The following is a 16,488-nucleotide window of genomic DNA, read 5'->3' on the forward strand; positions in this document are numbered from 1 at the left end:
GTCAATTCAACAATGACTTTCTTGGAGTGGTTTTGGCTTCACTAGTGTATACCTCGTGGAATCAGATGCATCATTTGAACTTTTTACACAGTTCATAAGTTGATTTCCAAACTTATGATACTGAAATTTGAATCGCGATATTTTTTGGTTGAGTTGTTGCATGTAGATGGTGAAATTCCAATTCAATTGCTTTACATTGTTACGATTTTTCCTGTACGAAGTTGCATTCCAAATTTCTTGTATAAAAATTTGATACGTGAACTCTTCTTTTTCTCTGTTTTTTCATGGTACTTTAATTGGAAAAATCTTAGTCATAGTAACATTTGATCCAAACACATCTTTCACAAAAGAGTATACCCACATATATATATGTAATACATAAGATTGTGAAAGTGGTTTTCAAGGGAAACTTATGTAAATGTATCCTTCAGTGTACGCATTTTGTTAATAGATGATTCGAAGACAATTTTCCCAATTTTTTCTAATCGAACAGTCAGCAATTAAATAAGTAACCAAAAGATATTTAAAGCCCAGCCACTCTAACAATCTCAACCCGACCCGAATTACTAACCCAAGTAACTATACTAACCGCTCTATCTATCGTCTCCCGCTCAATTGATGCAAACTGCAAAGCTCTCTGCTTCTGCAATTCTGCAAAAACTCACCAAAAATCCAACCAGTAACCGAAAATCCAACCAATCTCTGCAAAAACCCAGAAATCAAATTCAGAAAATATTCAGAATTCATCATCAAGATGCGTTTTTGTTTGCAAAATCTCATAAGGGTCACTCTGTTCTTCATCTTCACCATAAACTCACCTTCCCTTTCAGCTCCTTTCTTGCCTATAAACAATGTAACTCTTTATGGCGATGCTTCATTCACCGCAAAATCAATCACCCTCACCCAAGAGCGCAACTGTTCATCATCATCATCAACACCTCCCATTTCTGGCATTGGAAGAGCTTTCTACACATACCCAGTTCGTTTTCTTGATTCCTTAACCAATAAAACTGCTTCTTTCTTGTGTACTTTCTCTTTTACTATACTTCCAACCCCTTCTTGCCCTTTTGGTGATGGCATGGCGTTTTTGGTCACTTCTGATGTTGATTCTTTGAGCATCTCTGATGGGTATATGGGTCTTCCGAATCCCGACTCGGAAGATTCGTTCTTGGCTGTGGAATTCAATGCCAATGATAACCGTATTGGTGTTGATACTAAAGAAATTAGGTCTTTGGCTTCTACTAATGTTGATTCAGCTGGGATTGATTTGAAAAGTGGGAAAGAAATGGCGGGTCGGATTGAGTATAAAGATTCAGAGAAAATGATCAGAGTTTGGATTGGGTATGAACTGCAAATTAGGCCTCCTAATCCTGTTCTTTCTACCAGAATTGATGTTTCCAATCAGTTGAAGGAGTTTATGAGGATTGGTTTCACTGCTAAAGGGTCTGCAGTTTATAGCATTAGTCGTTGGAGATTTAGAACGTTTGGATTGATTTCATCTCCAATATCATCGTCTTGGGATCAATCCGATGAAGGAAACTGTTTGATGTGTTTCCCTGAGGAGGAAATTGGTGGGCATATTTCTGATTCTCATCATAGTAGTAGTAGTAGTGGTAGTAAAAGTTTACTGAAATTGACTTATGGAGGGTTAGCTGCAATTGTCACACTTGTTGGTTGTGCTTTGTCTGTTGTGTTTGTTCTTGCGTTGAGAAGGAAAAAACGCGATAGAGTAGGGGAGACCAATGAACGGCAAATGTGTAGATTACAAGGAAATAGAGTGCCTCAAAGATTGTCATTATCTGAAATAAAATCAGCTACAGAATGTTTTAATCATGAAAGGATAATCGGAGAAGGAGCATCTGCTGTTGTGTATGAAGGGGAAATTCCTTCTAGGGGATCTGTGGCTGTTAAGAGATTTGGCCAAGGGAGTAGATTGGGTCCTTCACATATTCCTTTTAATACTGAATTTGCTTCTATGGTTGGCTGTTTAAGACACAAGAATTTGATTCAGCTTCAAGGGTGGTGTTGTGAGAGGAATGAATTGGTGCTAGTGTATGAATTCATGCCTAATGGTAGCCTTGACAAAATCCTCCACGAGCGATCGCATTTGACTAAGTTTCTGACATGGGAGAGAAGATTGAACATAGTTATTGGTGTGTCATCTGCTCTTATGTATCTTCATGAAGAGTGTGAGAATCATATAATCCACAGAGATGTGAAGAGTTGCAATATAATGCTTGATGCTGAGTTCAATGCCAAGCTTGGAGATTTCGGTTTAGCAGAGGTGTTTGATAATTCTAAGACAAGGGATGCTACTGTACCAGCTGGAACAATGGGATATTTTGCACCTGAGTATGTCTATACTGGTATTCCAACTGTTAAAACAGATGTGTATAGCTTTGGTGTTGTGGTACTGGAAGTGGCATCAGGTAGAAAGCCTATCGACGAAGGTGGTGGTTTGATTACTGATTGGGTGTGGGACTTGTGGGAGAAAGGGAGGATAACTGAGGCTGCTGATCCTAAACTAATGGGGCGGTTTCAGAAGAACGAGATGGATAGAATGCTCATCGTGGGACTTTCTTGTGTGCATCCCGATCATGAGAAGAGACCGCGAATGAGAGATGTTTTCCGTATGCTTAAAGATGAAGCTCCACTTCTCATTTTACCTCCAATGAAGCCCACTGTGAGAATTCAATCTGTTTTACCAGAGAGCTGTGAAGAAATCATGAATTGGGCTGCAAGAATGGAGGATACACCATGGTCCACTCCTAGAACTCATTTTAGCAAGAACTAGCTTTTAGCAGCTGAATTGTTGTTTGTACACCTGCTGAACTGTGTTTAAGTCACAAGGATTGTTTCATTTTTTGTGCTATTCAACATTTATGTCAATACTTACTACATTGAAATGTCTGATTTTTACTTATGTTTGCAACACTTATTTTCCTCTTCTTAAAGTTAGATCAACATATTGTACCTTATAGGCCTATACAATAGGTACTCCTAAAGATTTCAGCAAGCTCATACAACAACAATCCCTCCGACACATCCATTATGGTTAAATCTCATCATATGCTATTTCATATTCATATGCCCTCTAACTTGAACTTCCTTACTTCCCAGGGTTTCCACTGCCTATCTAGACTTCTCATTCATCGGAAGTAAGGGCTAAGAGTTATCATGAGTTAACTCCGGCTTATCTACTAAAGGCTGTAACTTTGAATTCAACTCTAAGATCATAGAAGCAATGCTGCAGAAAAAAAAGATTTGTTGCAATGTAGATCCATAAGAACCATAAATAGAAACACATGAAATATTAGCAGAAATAGAGATTTTAGGCGCAATAGAAAGGAATGCTGTAACCGGGGTGGGTATCTCATATCCCCTTTTTCTTTTCGTATGATTTTGCTTATTATACCTGCTGCTGTAGCATTATAAACAGTTGCATTGTTACTCATGTTGCCGTCGGAATAAATCTGACCCCTTCCCCTATTCCCGCCTACGTATATAGGATATTTTAGAAGTGAACATCCTTCTTAGTAGCAGGGTTCGGGGAAAGAATAGGGAAGGTTATTTCACCATATTTTTTACTAGGGACAAGGCCTACCATAAGAATATTTTTTTATTGGGGCGATATACCCATTTAATCCCACAAGTGAGTCTGAAGAGGATCGAATATACGCAAACCTTACACCTATTTTATAGAAGTAGAGAGATTGTTTTCAAAAGACCACGACTCAAGTGCATCAAATCAATTTTTTGTCTTCTTTTTTTTTTTTTCTTTTTTTGTATTTCACCTTAGTTTTATAGTCCAATAGATAAGTTGGATTAAATGTGCTCCACTTTAGCAAATTTAAGATATTGATGATGCTCAAGATTATATTTAAAGGATCAAAATATAATTTAGATGTATTTTTTATTGTTAACTATTAATAATTCATTATACAACCATTCTAGCGAGACATTAAATCAATTAGTTCAAGTATAAACTAGTGGAACAAAAAGTTTAATTTCCATTTAATAAGAAACTTTACCTTGTTATGCACCTAATAGAGTAAGAATTTATTCCAAACCTAATATTTATATCAACTTAATAGATATATATGTATATGTAGACTTTTAACATTTAATCGTGATTAATTAGCATATATTTCCTTATTAAATCAGTCAACATCCAATAAGAGCAAGCATTTACCTACTTAATATTCATGTGAAATAAAAGATAATCTTAAATTTTATGCTGATTATTTATATTTAATGATTTAGTGAGCTGATATATTTTTTCTGTCTTAATTTATGTGATATTTTTTTTATTTTTAGTTTGTCATAAGAACGACATATTTTTTCTATTTCTACTAATAATTTGACTTTAAAATTCATATTTTACATGATTAATAGACACACCAATATTTATTGTTGAGTTTAGACCATATATTTTTAAAGTCTTCGATTTATTCTCAAACTTTATGTCTAACAATCTAACCAAACACCTTCACTTATATATATATATATATATATTACATACATGTGGGTATTTGAGTGAGAGAACTAGAGGATTGACTCAAAGCTTATTAATATGATTTCTAGCTTTATAAACTAGAAATGGTTTGCTAGTCGACTAGAGTTATGTATGTAATAGTAATAAAGGAATTAAAGATCGTTTGGTAGTTAGTTTGAATATGAGTTATGCATGTATTAACTCCTGCACAAGTAATACTATGTTTGATAGTTGATTAAGAGGTACGTTATTCATGTATAATATGATATTTGATTTGCAATTTAAAAACTATGTATCTAATTTATGCAGGATAAAAGGGTGGATTAGTAATACTTGGTATAACTAATCCCTTCATGAAACAATACCTAAAAAATTTCATAACTAATTCATCTATTATTGATATCTACATAACTCTAACATCTACGAAGCGACCATATAAAAAAAATTATGTATTATTTTATGCATATATTAGTTATTCACATAATAATTATTACACCTATTTTACATAAGATAATACATATTTTTTTAAAACTTATACGTATATTAGTTTTTAATTATCCAATTTTCTAAATTACAAATCAAACACCATAATAGTTTTTTAACTAATAGCTTACCTTCCTAACCAAACAACCAACTAACAAACATGATATTTCTTCATACATTTATTTTTTCATACTTTAATCCATTTTAATGAAAATTCTAGCTCAGTCACTATCTGCTTCCCCGTAAAAAAAGAGGAGATACATTAATTTTTAAAAAAAGTTGGAATAAATAATGTAAAAAAAAAAGAGAAAAAAAAGGGCCTTCTTCGCCACTAGCGGTGTATATGGGAAATTTGGTGTATACCGATGACCGAAACCCCTTTTCCCTTTTTATGCAATGATTTCTCAGAAACCCTATAACTCTTCAACTTCTCTAAAATCATCCATTTTCTCAGCTCATCACTACTTCTTCCTTTAACTCTGCAGATTCAGGTGAAAAAATTATCTTCTTGTTAATACTACTTATAAGTTTGATACTACCTGTGTTTGTTTCTCAAGTTCATGTATTGATCATGGGTTGTGTTTAGTTTGCAAAGTGGTGCAATTTGGGGATAACCCATCTTGATTAAAGATTGCTTTTTTTCAACTTTTTGGGTGATGGGGGTGGGGGTTACTGAGATCGGCTTTACAGTTCAAGAATGCTGGATTTTGATCTCTCACTTTAATCTGGGAGAGGATAGTTGATGTGCTTATTAGGTCTTCTTTTTGCTTATCTTTGACTCAACAGATTGGGTTCTTTAAGTTTTTGAGCCTTAAAACATCAATTTTGTTGGGTTTTTGGAGAAAGTTTCGTCTTTTGATCTTTGAAAAGGAAAAGAAAAAAATTATCTTTTTTATTTTCAGCTGTGTAAGCAGAGACCAATTTGAAATTAGTCAAATTTAAAAACTAAATGGGGAAAGGCTTTTTTTCCGCGACGAACAGCAGCTTTTTGTTGAAGCTGATCTTGAAGTTGCAATCTTAGTGCTACTCTGTGTCTCTTTTATTTTTACTTGCCATATAAATAAAGTAGACATGTTTAGAAAGCAAACATGACAGTATGACTGATGACATAGTTTTGTGGTTACTTTGTAAGAAAAATTAAAGAGTTTTGTTTGCTATGGTAACTGAGATTACCTCTCCTGGCTTGAGTTTGGTTAAGTAGTTGATTAATTGAAGCTTAATTCTTATTAACAATCACAAACGGAATTGTAGAGTATGGGGAGATGACCTTTTTCATTTTTGGGTGTAAGTACAGATGGTTGACGTCTGACGGAAGCTTGTTGAAGTGAGAAAAGACGATCTTACAGATTGAAAGGAAGGCAGTTTACTTGGTATAGGCTAGTGCTTTCAGCTCACAATTGTGACATGGCTGCTAAACCAATTGCTGATACCATATGGAGGTACATTGAAAATCTATTACTACTTAATTATTCTTTTTCCATATTACCTCTTACCTCTTCTGGAGGAGGCATTGATGAAAGCTGCAACTGGATCTTATTCAGTTCTAGTATGAAATCTGGTTATTCTCATTTCACAGGGGTAGTTTCATGATCTCCCGTCCGGAGATGAGATTGAATCTTATAGCCCATCTATCAAGTAAAGCGTGCGCCAAAGTATGGCTGGCAGCTAAAGAGATGGCGGAGGTGATCTATCCTGAATTCCTTCCTAAGCGTGATGTGTGGCCAAAGAGTTTTAAAAGTTCTAAACTGATTGATGATAATATTGCCATTTATTTCTTTTCAGTTAAAGGCAGGTATGGTAACCAACCTAGCATAAATATTTGCATCTACTGTTATATACCACCTCTAATCTTGGTATGGTTGTCTCAGAGATGATCAAGTTTTTGAAAATCTGCTGTATAATTTAAGACACTACGACATTGCATTAAAAGCGTTGGTTGGTGATTCTGAACTCCTGATTTTTACCTCTGCCCATCTGCCAGAAAAGCATCACAGTAATTCTTACCATCCCAAAGTCTTGAATAGACAAGCTTCTTCACATGTTCGTACTAACCACACTAAAATTGCAGGATTTGAGGGTAAATTATATCTATGGGGCGTCTTTAGTGGAAGACAAGCTCCCCCTCAACAGTCACCTGATGATTGTTTCATTCATAATACCCGAGTGACACAAGCTTCAATCCCAAATTCAGAAAATGATGGGAAGGATAGAAGTTGCAAGGAATTCTCCAATAAGAAAGATCCTTGTAAGTCTTTGAGTAATTAACTTGTTGGCTGCTTGCTTGTATGCTCACCTGTGTAATTTAGCGAATATCACCTACATCAAGTAATGTATCATTTTAGCTGGATAATGTGGATTTCTAGCTACATTTGTTTGTTGTATGCACGTAACTTGAAAGGAATGAGATGCTAGCGGTTAAACTGAAGTTTGAAGATACATATTACACTATTGTTCAGCAAGGTGTTTTAATTGTTCATTTTATTACTTCTTTATTTTCTTTTCTGATTTTTCTTTTTGAGAATGAATTTTCTGATTTGATTTTCTCAGTTATCATAGAAAATACTGTTCAACTCATCTTATGGAGTTTAGTCATTTTATAGTTTGAATAATCAGGGCCATCTTGAGGAGACATGTAGTTCTTGTCCTTCACAATGAGAAATGGTTGCAAGTGTGCGTGAAGTAGTAGAACAGGCGAAAAGAGAAGCTTAGGAATAAGAAGCTAGTGGAAATTGATAGTAAATGGAAAAGCAGAAAGGAAGTTCTATGGTTGGAGCTTCTCTGTGAGAAAATGTCATATAGGATGTGTAAAGGCTTGTGGAGCATGCAAGAGATCATTTAGCACTATGAGAACTCACTAATCGCTCAATACAGTTGTAAAATAGCCAATTGAAAATGACATTTTATCAGTGTGGTTTAGTGCATCAGAAATCAGGAGTTTGGTGTAGTGTTCCAATAATTGAGTCATATCTTGATTGACCTTTTCCTTCTTTCTAGAAGCAACAAGCGCTGTTAGAAGTAAACATATAATTTGTTCGTGGCAATGTACTAAATACCACTAACGAAGTGGTGGTGGGTGCACCGTCTTTCACTCTTTGTTCTCTTCCGTCGCACCTCTCTACCCTTACAACCACGCACACCCCCCCCCCCCCCCCCCCATGGTCATGGAAGAAAGAAAATTGTGATTGTTTGTATATGTATACAAGAAACATAGACCAACCTGAAATTGATCCATAGTTGGGAATAAGAAACAAAAATAAACATCAAAATTAGTTCCAGCCGCCCACAAAATCTTTTTTAATTTCTTCAAATCCATGAACATATCGCTTAATTAGGGTGGAAGAAGAAGTGTTCTAATTTGGGTCATGGGTTGGGTTAAATTGTGTAAGACGGGTGAGTTTTTTAATTGTGGATAAAAATTAAGTTAATTTTAGATAGGTTGTTAAGATCATGACACGTGTCCCTCCGTTAGTGCAAAGAGTATATACACTTCAAATCTTAGACGGTAAGGACATCAGTGTCCTAAAAGTGTAACGGAGGTTATTTAGATACCATTTATGATGGTTCGGGGGCATATTTCTCCTTTTCCTGTTGTAATTTTTACTAACATCTTTCAAAGTACTAACCTTTTTAAATTTATTGGTAACTCTGTCATGAATTTGGTTTCCTACTTGAGGAAGTTGGAAATCCGTGGTTCAAAGTCAGAATTTCCTCTTCTTTTTTTTCAAAAAAATTAGTTTTCAGGTGTAACAAGAATGCCCCTATCAGCATAGATGGTTTTATTTTATTTTGCCTTTGGGATTTTTATTGTACTATGTATATGTTACATGATTGTTTTATATTAGCACCTTTGGTGCAAATCAATAATATTGAATAAAATGTGCTCTTTGTAACAACTTAAGCTTTTAATATGATGATTACACACTTCACCATGATATCATATCAGATAGAGGTTCTGAGTTCGAGTGTCCTGCCACCTATTATCAAAAAAGAACTTCCACGTGTTTCGTCTATGGAAAAGAATTAGGCCCACACATGAAGGGCGTGTTGAAAATATGAGATGAGATGATATAAGATTACTTTTAAATAAAAAATTTAAAGGAAAATTCACAACTAGGGGTTTGGTTACATACCAATTTGTTAGCGTCTATATTATTAAACATTAGTAGTGCTTCCATCATGCCTAATTACTAGTTTCTTTGCTTTTGTAACTTGCTTCTTGTACTTACTCACTGCAAGGATGAATAAGATTTTTCTTGTACTCATCCTTCAAATCTGTTTGAACTTTGAAGTACCATTTTTTTTCTTTGGACATCCTCCTCTTGCTTCTTTGAATAAGCAGCAACTGCCTCAAAAACAGCTAGAAAGGGAAGACCGCTTGATGACGCTTGGCAACATGCTACTCCAGTAGATGGAAAGAAGCAGAGGACAGTTTGCAATTATTGCGGATTTATCTCTTCCTCTGGAGGCATTACTTATCTTAAGACACATCTGGGTGGAGGTGATCCGACGGGCTCACTAAAGGGTTGTCCAAATGTGCCACCAGAAGTCAAAAGGGTGATGAAAGAATGGTTACTAGGAACTATAAGAGGGGGGAAGGCCCCACAGCTACAGGAAATCAGGACTGACTTTGAAGGTATGTTTCTGAAAATAGGGATGATTCTATATAGACTTTAATATGGAAAACTAGTTGTATCTGGACAGGAGTCTTTTGCTCCACAGAAAGATATTTATTTCTATCAGAATGAGAGAAACAGAAGTGTTCTGAGTACGCTGTTTCTTGTCTGTCTCATACCTTAATTTTGGATGACTTGGAACTGCACTTTTGTAGTTTGAACAGTGTGTGCAGTTGGTGAAGAGCTTGTGTAGATTAACCTCTTTTGGCTTGTCGAAGTATTTTGCTTGTTTGTAGATTGACTAGAGACCCTTCTATATTATTGTATACCTGCCGCTTCACACTTTTTGATAGCAACCACAACCAGTTCCGTCCTTATGACAAAGGAGATTTTCTATAAAAATGATTCTTATGAGAGAGTTTAGCCAAACATACTTCAGTTCTGTCCTATTAAGAGTACTACAATGTTCAATCACCATTATGACTTTAATCTACAACAATATACATCAAGTAGGATTAATATTAGTAAAAAGCATTCAGGTTTAGGTCTTATTGGCAATTCATCGAACACCTAGTGTGCATATAGCATTACAACCTTCTTTCTATGATGTTTCTTCATCCAACAACCTTTCTTGCCAACAAATGATACAACCGTTTTTAGATATATAACAACTTCCTTCATCAATGATGTGTCCAACAATTCACTCCCAATGATGCTGGCACCGACAGATAGAGGAAGAAGAAGCAAACTACCTAGAAGAACAGGAAAGAGACTAGCAAATTCTGTATTCGATAATCTTCTCTCCCACAATTACAAGTTATATATCCCTTGGACTCTTTAAGTGCAAAACACATAAGGACTCATTTGTATACTATACACTTATTTAGTAATTCTAGACTAGACTATAAAATAGAAAAATGCATATAGAATAATCCTATAACTCTTCTTACTCACCCCAATTGTATCACCCAACCTATAATTCTACCATTTAAATCATTTCTTCTTTCAAGAACTGTAACTCAATGATACCCATTTCAAGAACTAATGCTATTACTCGTACAAATGGTGTTTTCAACTTCACTATACCTTTCAAATACTAAATCCATAACATATTCAAGTGTGAGATGAAGAATTTACCTCTTGGTAGCCAAATCTTGAATTTCGGATTTCATGGTGTTCTTGACCAAAAATGAAGGTTCAAGCAAGAATCTATAATCCCAAGGTTTAATCTTGTTATGAAGATTCGGGAGTTGAAACCAACTCAAAACACCATTAAAACTCACCTTGGAGTGTGTTCAAGTCTTGGACGAGCTCCCTCTCTCTAGGTCATTTTTCGGACTTGGAAGGAAATGTAGAAATGGGCCCCAACTAGCCTTTAAAAAGGCCTCAGGTGCCCACGTGGCCCACACAGCCCCCTACGTGACCCATGAAGGTCTTTTTGGTTGCATAGCTGCTCTACTACTCTCGAGTAAAAAGGCCATAACTCCTTGTACAAATGTCCAAATGATAAACAGGTTGAAGCGTTGGAAACTAGTCTTAAAGAACTTTAAAAATGATAGGTTATGCACCACATAACTGTTTATATCCATGGAGATATACTTATTTGAAGTTGGATCTTGTGCAAGCTCATTTACAACTTTAGTCCGTTACGTAGTTCCCTACTTGACTTTGTTCTAGGGCTCTTCTTACACCTTAAATCTCTTCTAATACACCTCCTACCCTCATCATCATGTCCATGTGGTATATACTAGTCTGTACCCTCCTTCGGCAAACAAAAACATTATTTCTGGTCGTTGTCACTTTATTTAATCCTATCTGTTCACGCCTTGGTGAACAAAGTGACCTCTATTGGCGGAAGGTACCAGGTACCTCGTTGAATTAGTCGAGTTGCTGCTCCTGACACCACGATTATAAGAGAAAAAGAACAAATATATCCCCGAACTATCTTAAATGGTATACAGATACCCTCCGTTATACTTTTGGGACATTGTTGCCCCTGCCATCCAAAAACTAGAGCATATATACCCTTTATACTAACGGACATACCCGTGTCATAATCTTATCCATTGATTTGACGTCGAATCGATGGATAAGATTGCGTCACGTGTCCCCATTTAGTCTTCCGTTAGAGTGAAGGGTATATATGCTTTAGTTTTTGGACGACAGGGGCACCAATGTTCCAAAAGTATGTCGGAGGGTATCTCCATACCATTTATGATAGTTCGGGGGTATATTTGTCCTTTTCCCCCGATTATAAAATAAGGGAGGAATTGGAAAAATGCACTGTTGGTTCTATCCACTTTGTTGTAGATTTGTTAATCGTAGAGAAGCTCAAGCAATTAGATAGTGACTAAAGCAAGAAATGATGTAACTCCATATTTTATGCAAACAACTTGCACTGCTGTTGCATATTTAATATTTTTCTGGAACACTTGCACTAGGATAGAACTATCCAGGTATGTCTTAAAACTTCTTTTTTGATAATAAGTTTCATTAAAAAGAAGAATCAACAAGATGTGAAGTCACAAAAGGCAAAGAAACTAGGAGCTGAAATGACAAGAAGAGTAGTTAGATTTAGCCGGGCTCCTATACAGTGTGCTAGTCTTAAGTAAGAGTGCTAGCAAAATCCAGAAAATGATCAATATTTATTGCAGGGGAGAGTGTTGTCCAGCGAAAAAACATTAAGTAAACATTTAGCTTTCTGATTTGGAGTTTAAGGGCCATCAAAACATCTTCTATTCCTCTCTGTCCATAAACTCCAAAAGGTAGCTGCAGGAATCATCAGCCAGATTTTCTTGATGGCCACATCAACTTTCCATTAACTCCCAACTTAACTGTGCCCGTCTCAGGTTCTGTGGCATGACCCAGCTTAGACCAAAAATGCTGTAGAACATACTCTATATATCAGTGGCTACATTGCAGTGCAGTAAGAGATGACTAACTGTTTCCTGATTCCTTCTACATAGGTAGCATCTGTTAACCAGCTGGAAACTTTTCCTGTTAAGATTGTCTTGTGTTAGACAAGCTTCATACAAGGCAATCTAGTTGAAGCATATTACCTCAATAGGAAGTTTGGTTCTCCATATCAATTTCCAGGGCGAAGAATCAACCACCTGATTTTGTAGCAGTCCTTTACTGAGAATATCCCATTTCTGCCCCAACGCATGGTGTCTGAAAGATCTTCAACAACGTTACAACTATCCATTTTTGCTTACATTTCAATCAAACTTCCCATTTCCCAGTCTTGGACAGGTCTTCTTTGATGTATATCCCTGGACTGATTGCTTCTGTTTTGGGAAATTGAGGAATTTTTATCCACAGCAATGTTGAAAATGCTAGGATAAACATCCTTGAGAGCATTGCTGTTTGTCCTTCCAGAAACTGATGTGCTTTCACTCCCGGTTTGAAATGGATCTTTTGAGAGAAATCATGGCCCAGTTTGCTGATGAACTTCCAAGGACCAAGTCCATAAGGGGCATTGGTAATATTAGTACTCCAGTTGTCTTTGCTTCCATGCTTAGCCTTGATCATCCCCTTCCAGAGGCTTTGCTCACCTGTGCCATAACTCCATAGCCACTTCATGAGCAGGCACTTATTGTTGATGGTTAAATTAGTGAACCCTAAAGCTCCGTTGCACTCAGGCTGTGTAACTTCACTCCATTTCATCAAGTGCAATTTGTGGGAGCTGTAGTTCGTTTCCCATAGGAAACCCCTTCTGATTTTTTCCAGCTGCTCTAACACCTTTTTAAGTATGTCTAAAACTTTATACCAAGTCTGAAAGCTATTTGCAGATGATCTCTGGCCAGTCTGATCACCCAAAAAGACGATGGCTTACAACACTACTTCCTCGTTGAAGTTTGATAAGTACATTGTTGTTTTTCCTTCTTTAAGGAAGAAAGATGGTAAACGCGAGCAAACTCAATTGGCTTAGCGCAATTTCTAAGCTAGCGTTTGGACATAGATTTGGTTGAAACTTGAAAAAAAAAGCTTTTGCAAAAATAGTTTTTGGAAGTTGAAGTTGGGTTTGGACATGCATTCATTTTACTTGAAATTTTTTTGAAGTTTCTGGGTGGAAGAGAAAACTGGCCAAAACCCGTTTTTGGAACTTGAAAAAAATATTTAAAAATTGATTAAACTCCATGAACCAACAATGTTCTCAATTTTTTTACAAAATTCCAAAATCTTGTGGATAAAGTGGCCATCTTTCGGCAAAGCGATTTAGTTTATTTAGGTTTTCGCTAATAAATATCATCATCTTGACTAAAAAAAGATGATGAAAATGCATATCAGAAAGAGGGAAAAGCAAAGTATTCTGAGTGCGAGTTGGATCATTCAATTTTGGCTATTAGAATGTTCTCGTTTTTGATAGTTTTGGAGAAAAAATTTCAGTCAGCATTCATCTCGTAGAGGTGAACTCTTTCCACATCAATACTTTGTCAGAAAAAGAGGAAATGCATTGGAAAGATGTGCTATGGAAATTAGTAATCTTTCATATGAAGAGCCGCTCCTGCTATACGAGGTCCGAAAAGGGCTGTGCCACATCATGCTTATTGTACACAACCTTATTTTGCATTTATGCAAGAGATTGTTTCCAAGGCTTGAACTTGCAACCTCCTTTTAAAATCAAATGTAAAACTAGTTCATTTCCTTGTGAAAGTTGCAAAAGATTATCCCATGAAAATGGACTAGTGCTGTCACTCTTTTTACTGGGCTTGTTAATTAGTTCTGCTTGCTATTTTATTTGTCTTTGCTATTACATAATTTTGGTTAATTATATTCCCTCTTCCTCAGAGGGGGGAATAACAGAGTCGTTTTTTACACATTTTACGTACATCCATGAATTTCCTCTTGAAATTTTGACCACCACCTTTGTACACTGCATATGGAAGTGGCATCCTTTCCTGCACGTATTTGCTAAAATTTTGATTACGGGTTTGAAACAATTTGTTTTGTTGTGTTTTAAATTTTAGTAGTGCTTCCATCACACACAATTATCCATTTTTTTCTTTATTTAAAAACAATACCCCAAAAAGAGTTGAGGTTATTGTGCCAGGATTGTTCCTGCTTTCTCTTTTTCTTCCGTTTGAACTTTTTTCTAAATACCCCCTCTGTCAATTAAGGTTTAATTCAGGGTCCTATTGTTTGTACCTTCTCCTCTAAATTAGCAGCACCTGCATCCAAAAAATCAGTTAGAAGGGGAAGGCCACTTGATGCTGCCTGGGATTATGCTACACCAGTTGATGCAAAAAGGCAGAGAGCAGTTTGCAAGTATTGCGGTTTCATATCTTCTTCTGGAGGAATTACACATCTTAAGGCACATTTGGCTGGAGGTGATCCAAAAGGGCCCTCAAAAGGTTGTCCCAATGTGCCGCCTGAAGTTAAAAGGGCAATGGCAGAATCGCTCAACAGAACAGTGAAAGGAGCGAAATCCATGCAGCCAGATGAGATCAGGAGTTACATGAAAGGTATGTTTCTAGGGATATAGCACATCCAGAACTTGCTTCCATGAGGAAGTGTGCAATATCTCCACGAAGGTTTTTGTACCATATATAAAACTATAATGCATCTTTTAGTCTCCAAGAAAAACGAAGGGTATTAGAAAATTTTAGAATAGTTAACTCTTTAGTTTACATAGAAATTTACACTTTTTCTTGCTGTACATCTTTACTTCTCCTTTCTTAATATAGTAACTACTTTTTCCAAACGTTTCAGCGGAAAATGATTGGTCTCCTCCCAGGTCAGATGACTACTCGTTGAATCAACATAGAATTGCCAAGAATGCTCAGTACTCACATTTTGCCAATGGGGGGAATTCTGTAAATGATATGACCATGTTAAAGCAATCAGAGACTGCACATGTTGATAGTTATATGGAGGTTATGAGTTCTCACAATGCTTGTAAGTCGAGCTTCTTAAGCAAACCTTCAACTCAAGTAGGTTTTATTTAACATGTGCATCAGTAGGTTGAGGACTAAGAGCTAGGAAGGAAGACAGCTTAAATCTAATGGTGAGAACATGCTCCATTAATTTATGACATGATAAAACATACATGAGAACAGATGACAAAGTTGATTGTGCTACTTTATCAGCAAAAAGGTTGGTTCTTTTGATGTACAAACACCTTTTAACCCAAAGCTTGACAACAACAACATGGTGACATTGCTTGTGATTATTGTATCTATGTATTTGTTGCGATGTTCCCTCCAGTTTGGAGTGATTTTACAGTTCTATTAAACAGGTTGAGAATCTCCTCTTTAGTGTAAGACATTTGAAAGTTCTGAAGTCGATACTTGCTGAGAAAGCCTGGTTGATACTGAATTGAACCCGACATTATCTTACACTCAGGTGTTTAAAGATGCAAATACTCTTTGCAAATCAGTTGGAGATGAACTTAATTTAGATATGCATGATAGGTTGATGGTATTTCGTTTTTGGTCATGAGTGTTAGGCTACTATTCTCTGGCTCTATCGGCACATCTATATGTGAAATGTGCAACATTTTCAAAGCTTGTATCTTTAAAAAAAAATGTATTTCATATGTGTTTGTTCCTTGTATGACTACTGAATGTCTAGTTCTGGAAATGCACGAGTAGATCCAGCAAAATCTAACATTAATAATAGTGAAAGCATAACAATGAGTCTCGACATATGCATACAACAATGGAAAAGAAGCAAACTTGAAGTTGGAATTGTTTGAACTTTAGATCCTTGGACCTAACGTTTATGTTTTGACAATTCCAACTTAAATCCTGTAATTTTTCAATTTTAGTTTTGTCGGTAGACTTCTCCATTTTCTCAAATTACATGTTGATTTCTTCATAATTATTGATTTATTAGGCAATTTATTTGTGTGAGCTGAAGCACGAATATAATTAAGAAAGTCTTAACATTATTTAT

At 36.0% G+C, this 16,488-nt stretch overlaps 2 protein-coding genes across 3 annotated transcripts; both read left to right on the forward strand.

The window, feature by feature from the left end:
- Positions 1-713: 713 nt before the first annotated feature.
- On the forward strand, positions 714-2,795 carry LOC125833940 (L-type lectin-domain containing receptor kinase S.6). The gene has a single exon (XM_049513105.1). The coding sequence runs from the start codon at positions 755-757 to the stop codon at positions 2,792-2,794; it is 2,040 nt and encodes a 679-aa protein (XP_049369062.1). The 5' UTR covers positions 714-754; the 3' UTR covers position 2,795.
- Positions 2,796-5,267: 2,472 nt separating this feature from the next.
- Positions 5,268-15,929, forward strand: LOC125833948 (uncharacterized). 2 transcript variants are annotated; one of them, XM_049513118.1, is made up of 8 exons: positions 5,268-5,469; positions 6,273-6,417; positions 6,555-6,770; positions 6,847-6,971; positions 7,047-7,223; positions 9,318-9,611; positions 14,757-15,056; positions 15,304-15,929. In XM_049513118.1, the coding sequence occupies exons 2-8, from the start codon at positions 6,383-6,385 to the stop codon at positions 15,537-15,539; spliced, it is 1,383 nt and encodes a 460-aa protein (XP_049369075.1). In that variant the 5' UTR covers positions 5,268-5,469; positions 6,273-6,382; the 3' UTR covers positions 15,540-15,929. The 2 variants fall into 2 exon arrangements, with proteins under 2 accessions (XP_049369075.1, XP_049369074.1); XM_049513117.1 differs by having other exon boundaries at positions 6,847-7,223; positions 14,760-15,056.
- The last annotated feature ends 559 nt before the right edge of the window (positions 15,930-16,488 follow it).

This window comes from Solanum verrucosum, unplaced genomic scaffold (genome assembly GCF_900185275.1).
Source record: "Solanum verrucosum unplaced genomic scaffold, falcon-dt-bn FXZP01000108.1, whole genome shotgun sequence".
Classification (NCBI taxonomy): Eukaryota; Viridiplantae; Streptophyta; class Magnoliopsida; order Solanales; family Solanaceae; genus Solanum; species Solanum verrucosum.